At 37.2% G+C, this 6,263-nt stretch overlaps 1 protein-coding gene across 1 annotated transcript; it reads left to right on the top strand.

Annotated features, from left to right (window-relative positions):
• The first annotated feature begins 615 nt into the window (after positions 1 to 615).
• Positions 616 to 5,021, top strand: tmem182a (transmembrane protein 182a). Its single transcript, XM_082175883.1, has 5 exons — positions 616 to 1,008; positions 2,454 to 2,592; positions 3,085 to 3,183; positions 3,760 to 3,897; positions 4,068 to 5,021. The coding sequence occupies exons 1-5, from the start codon at positions 865 to 867 to the stop codon at positions 4,289 to 4,291; spliced, it is 744 nt and encodes a 247-aa protein (XP_082032009.1). The 5' UTR covers positions 616 to 864; the 3' UTR covers positions 4,292 to 5,021.
• The last annotated feature ends 1,242 nt before the right edge of the window (positions 5,022 to 6,263 follow it).

The raw sequence follows: 6,263 nt of genomic DNA, 5'->3' as shown, positions 1-6,263 counted from the left end.
TCTATTTGAATATATTTTAAAATGCAATTTGTTTTTTGAGATGGCAAAGCTGAATTTTCAGCATCATTACTCCAGTCTTCAGTGTCCTTCAGAAATCATTATAATATGATGATTTGTATTAAGCAGTTGTGCTGTTTAATAGGTTTGTGGAATAAACAAAAAAAACCTAGCAATTATTTGAAATAGTAATCTTTTGTAAAATTATAAATGTCTTCACTTTCACTTTTGATCAATTTAATGCATTCTTGATGAATATTAATTTCTTAAAAAAAAAAAAAAAGGACCCCAAACTTACATGGATGTACAGTAGATGTATATCCGTATGGGTATGTGAAAATGGATGTACGGGATTCGTCTTAATTTCATAACACCACTTCAGTTGGTGGTGGGATTAATGACAGACATTAGGAATGCTGGGTGTCTTCATTTTCATTCCTCCCTCAGCTGATTGTCCTGTAGGGGGATATTTTGGTCCACTCGTCTCTCTCCTGAAATCCCATTCTTAAACCACTCCTCTGAGAGAGGCAGCAGGCACCTTCACTCAACTGACCAAAATAGCCCAATGGGCAGCTCTACGCTAGTGTGCTGTCATGAAACCCACTCCCCACCCAATGCCAGTGTCCTGCTCTGGCTAAGGGAGAGGACACTGACACGCACACACACATACATAGACACTGGAGCAAGGAAGAGTACTAGAACAGCCATTTGTGATAACACACTATAAACCTTTCGGAGCTTAACTGGACTATTTATCACACACATTGAGGAGTTACGTAATTTCAGCGACTACTTCATGTGGGAAGGAGGAGAGACTATTTAACAAGCAGTAAACGACTGAAAAAGAAGCGCTCCAAAATTGTCATCATGAAGTTACATGTGGCACTATTTTTTGCTGGGCTCTTTGGTGCCTTGGCAACTCTGTTCATTCTCTTGGCCTTTGGCACGGACTATTGGCTCTTGGCATCAGAGACCTGCAATCCACATTCAAATGGTCCGGTTACTTTGGAGGTGGGTGTTGTTTTTGTCCTTTTAGGGCATAAGGAAAAAGTTTGGCATGGACGAGTATTTTATTGAAATGAATATTCTTATTATCAGAAGACATTTAGAGATAGTCTATAAAATAATATACTATTAAAAAATTATATTACCAACTAAAATTGGATTTTAGTGTATCATCTTTTTTTATTGAAACTAAACTGAACTATATTTCTACTCTTTGATCCGTACTGAAGCAAGATACTGAAGCAATCATGGGCATATTTGTTTTCTAAGCAATGACAGTCATATGACATCCTTGTACGTCAGTATTTACAGTCTCCGTCCGAGTAGCTTGAGTGTAGACTATCACATGCTGCAGTCTGATACCACACTTAATATTAAATAACCAAACTGGAATCTCAGTGCAGTGTCTATTCATAGGAGTCACACATGCATTACATTTCCCTCATTAAGGATTGGGAGGGAAAAGTGAGAAGCTCCCGACTCAAGCTAATGAAAAATAAAAAGTAACTATTTTACGAGGTGGCGTAGAGAAAAAACATGAGAAAAAATGAAGCATGAACCTAACCGTCAGTGGGGAGTAAGAAGAGAGTATGAAACGCACAAATGAGATCATAAAAATTCATACGAATTAACTACCAGTTCGCCAAAATGTAAAATAGTTACGAATTGCCATGAGAGTGTGTTTAATCTGCTTGTGTTTGTGGAGGCTGAGAAATAGATGAAAAGGGAGTTTAAAAGATCAAGCAGAATTCGTGGATTCTCAAGACCCTTACGCAAACTTTACATGTCAATGGCACCAACAGGAAGTCTATAGGAAAGCTTGAGGTTGAACTTTTTTCATGCATCATACTAATTCAATATCTATTTTGATTGGTGGTGCTTAAATGCAAATTTCTTAATTATCTCCATTTTTTTTGTTGTTGCCTGGATTAATTACATCCTTCTTAATGTCTTCTGATAATGTACTAGAAGTCCTAGAACTTGATATTGGCTTAATCAGAGCCGTCCTCAGGGCGGCACGACCAAAGCCCTACCAAGATTTCCCCTCGGCCCATTCACGATCACGTTCTGGGGTGGGGGTCTCGTTGCATCAGTTGCACCATCCTGAGGACGTCCCTGAACGGACCGAGGGGTCTAGTGCACACTTCTCTTGAATAGTCCTGCTATTAGCTGTGTTTTGGAACATGATAGCTGTTTTCTAGATGGCCAGGCTGGTCATTAGTTGGTCATTAACTGGTTTAAAGTTGTCCAAGCTATTATTTGGCTTCACTCCATTCTAATCTGTCCTTGACATTCTTTTTGTTAAGTGCATCTAAACACATACATAGCATGATGTGTCCATACATAGATTGCAAGTGTTTGTTTTTAAGCTGTTTTTAAATACTGTAATATCACTGGCTGTGCAACAGTTGTCCATTGCTCTCTGACCTCTGCTCTCTGCTCCTTCACAGCGAGGTGATGTCGTGGTCAACCAGGGTCAGCACCAAGTTAGTGACGGCCAGAACATTACCTTTCATCATGAGGGCTTTTTTTGGCGCTGTACCTTTAATGACATCATGAATGATGACAATCTGTGGAAGTTCTGGTTTGGTAAGTGAGATTATTATATTTGCTTTAGGGCAATAGACATTCAGAGACATGTTCTGTGGTTTTCCAAGCTCACAAACTTTTACAGTATTTATTTATATAGGTTGGTGTTCATTTATACATATAATGATATATGTTTAACATAAGCATGACATAATAATGGACAATAAATGCTGTAAGAATTGCTGTTTTAATGAATTGAACATTTTAAACTGCTACCATTACTTTATATTTGAAAGTGTAAAGTTACTTGCTCACTGAACGAGGTATTTGGCCGTCTTGTGAAGCTCTGGGTGAGTATTTGCCACAAATATCAAAGGGGTTTGACCTGTTGCCCTACAGAAAGGCCACACAAGGTTCAAACAGAGGGAATACATGTTCAGGTTATTTTAGTCAGCAAACATCTTCACTTCACAACACTTCTAAATATTAACTGAAACAATGATTTAAAACTCACACACTAATTAATGGCAATTCTCATTGTCTTTCCCTTAGAAAATCAGCCACATGCAAGGGTATGCAAACCTGCATATCTTCTCCCCTTTCCTTTCCCTGACGAGAGCTACAACACTACCAGCTACCAGTCTGCCATAAGTAAGATTTTATTTTACTTTACTTTATTAATATTAATATTATTTTATTTTATTAATATTATTTTCCTACATTTTAACCCGGTACTCACCATGAAAATAGCCATGGTATCAGACATGGTGTTAAATTACAATCGGACAGAACAATATTTTTTTGCTTGAAATAATTTGTTTACTTCATAGCTAAATTACTGTGACTAGATTATTATCTTGCTGTGTTCTTAAATTGTTGTTGAATTTTTAATTAGCTCTCAATACGAAATCAAAATGAACCATATTTAAATGAATGAATGCATAAATGCCTCATTCATTCATTCAACCATATTTGCTTTCCTCATCTTCTTTTTGTTGACTTATTGTTATTATTCAAAGTAAAAAAAAATCTGTAAAATGGGCTGTGAGCGGTGAACAGCATATGGCATTGTTTTTAAAGGCCTACATTAGTGTCTCTGTGTAGTGTATAGTGTAACTGTTCACATGAGTAAACTTCAATGCTATTAACCGAACATCATCAATAATTTAGCTACTGTACTGTGAACCATTTTCCCTCTGGTTTGTAATTGGAAACATGATTGTTTAGTCTACAGAGGCTTCTGGAGCGTCTCCATGTTGGTGGGTGTGGCCGCTGTGGTGGCTGGCGGTTTCATTATCATTTGCGCAGCTCCATTTTCTAGTCATCGCCTTTATAAAGCAGGAGGTGGACTCTACCTCATTTCTGGTAAGTTAAAGATTTCATGAGGAGGTAAGGTTTATCTCTTCCTCACTTGGACATGTGCAGTACTGAAAAATACATTACAGATTTCACGAACATCTAATTTATCTTTACACTCTCTCTCTTTCATGTTACTCTTTATTTCTCCAACTCTCAATGCTGTCTCTTTTCTCCAGGTTTCTTCCTTCTTGCTGTCACTGTGATGTATGTTATCTGGATAGATATTTTGGATGTCATGAGCTTGTATAAGGAATATCAGTCAGAGAAGTGCTCAGAGTTTGAGCTCAATATGACTTATGGCCTATCTTTCATGTTTGCTCCAGTGGGTGTGTTCTTCTGTCTTCTGTCTGGTCTTCTCTTCCTAGTGATTGGCCGTACAGTTCAACATCATTATAACTGAACCTCATGAATAGTTTGGAAACAGAACAATGAAATTGTATGTTCCAAATGCATTAAGTATCTATCACTGAAGAAAACATGTTTGGGCTCTAAACTCTGAGTGTGCATTGACTTTATGATAGGTTGGGGTACAGTTATTATACATTTTATTTGAATTTGCCTTTGAATTTTGCAAATGTTGCTTCAGTATTTGGTCATCATGTGTGCTGTGAGCAGTACTGTAAACATCGATCATGAATGGTTTGGGAACACTTCATGTATGTGTGAGTGTTTATGTGAGTATAGTATTGCACAAAACATTACATTATTTTAAATATGTATATGTTGCCTGACAAATAGTGAAACATACTGGTATACTTCTCTTTGCCTGCTTAAACCTTCTTAAGTATAAATTTACACATTTTCCACTCTGCATTTTGATTATTTATTTACTGGTAATTTCTTGAGAGTTGTTTTTCCACCCCAAAGGCTTTAAAATATAAATATATATTGACAGATTTTTTTAGCTTTGTAGAAATACCCACCTGACCTGAAAGCTTTACGCTTTACTTGAACAGCTTGTTCACACACCATAGCACATATATATATGTATTTGCTATATATATTTGCTTTGTAAATAATATTATGCTATCACATACAATTGACATGTAATATTTCAAAAGATTCATTAAACCTTTAATTAAAAAAATTAATTAAACTCTGTGCATTTTATAATAAAGTTGCAATAAAATCTTTTCTTCTGTATTGTGATGTACATAAGAATGTAATAGATAATTGAAAAAGAAAAATGTAGGGCGTAAATTTGATTCTATCCATTGGTTGGAGGATGGAGGCAGTTCTGAATGCAAGCTTGAGTTTGATTGTAAGAAAGGGATGGTTTTAGCAGAATGAATGATTTGAAAAGTCTAGAATTCTTCACAAGAGAGATGTCTGTCATTTTTTTTTGCCAAGATATTAGCCTGGTCCTACCAGACTCTCGTACATTTCATTTGTACAGAGAGTCTGGCCACTCTCAATTGACAAGCGTTAACTTCCTTGAAGGCGGGTACTCTGCTGAAGTTTAAAACTATTGGATCTGCCCAGAACCACTCTGGATCTGCCATAACCAATCGCTAACGTTTGGTCATGACGTAACCCTACAACTCAAACTAGCGCACAACCTCAATGTCATCGTTCTCAGCCACTCCCTCTGTTCGCTGATTGGACCGGTAAAAATTTGGCCAGAGAAAACCCACGAATATACTGCAAACCCAGACAGAGTACTGAAGGAAAATGAAAATTGAGTGGAAGTACGTAGGAGGGCGGAGCCAGGCTACCAAGATATGCCATTTTGATGAAAAATTTCTAAAAAGTCACAAAAAATAAAATGTATACATGGATGAATTGTTGACAATAAGATCAATGCATTTAGAAAACAGATCCATTTCATTCCGATTTTAAAATCTTGGAATCTTGATCATCAGCTGTCAGTTGAGAGAATTTACAACTTATTTTGTCCCAGCAAACACAGAATGTTCTCCTAATGTCAACAGTTTGTTATTTTTTGGGAACTGAATAAGAACACTCTAGGAATGTTTTAGCCAAAGCCGGGAGGATGAAGAACAGGGGCCAGTTGCATAAACATAGCCATTATGTTAAGACTGTGTATTAAGAACTAGTATGACCAACTAGCAGTTAGTTAGGGATAATCAGTCTTACTTTTCGGTATCAAATTAGAATAATCTACGTTTTTATGTTACTGACTTAAAAAAGTTATGAACCATTTATGACTAGCTTGTAAGACTAGTCTTACCAGTTTATGCAACTGACCCCAGGTCTTGATGGTTGCGCTGACTGGCCCACCCGGACTTGGTTCTCGAAGTTCATGCTCCTTGCGACAACCCCTCCCTGGTGAATCCCCCTGAGGAAGGACCTTGTTTCTCAGGGATGGGGCACAATCTGGCACCTGTGCCCAGACCTCTGGAATCTCCATG

Source organism: Leuciscus leuciscus (assembly GCF_965113295.1).
Source record: "Leuciscus leuciscus genome assembly, chromosome: 7".
In the NCBI taxonomy this organism is placed as follows: Eukaryota; Metazoa; Chordata; class Actinopteri; order Cypriniformes; family Leuciscidae; genus Leuciscus; species Leuciscus leuciscus.
The sequence above is the reverse complement of the archived record's forward strand: the minus strand, read 5'-3'. Positions and strand labels throughout refer to the sequence as shown.

What these genes read in the sequence shown, in the direction of transcription:
- tmem182a (XM_082175883.1), top strand. Translation starts at nt 865, where the DNA reads ATGAAGTTACATGTGGCACTATTTTTTGCTGGGCTCTTTGGTGCCTTG. An exon ending in ATGGTCCGGTTACTTTGGAG is followed by an intron (nt 1,009 to 2,453) that starts GTGGGTGTTGTT and finishes GCTCCTTCACAG; the next exon opens with CGAGGTGATGTCGTGGTCAA. An exon ending in TCTGTGGAAGTTCTGGTTTG is followed by an intron (nt 2,593 to 3,084) that starts GTAAGTGAGATT and finishes TCTTTCCCTTAG; the next exon opens with AAAATCAGCCACATGCAAGG.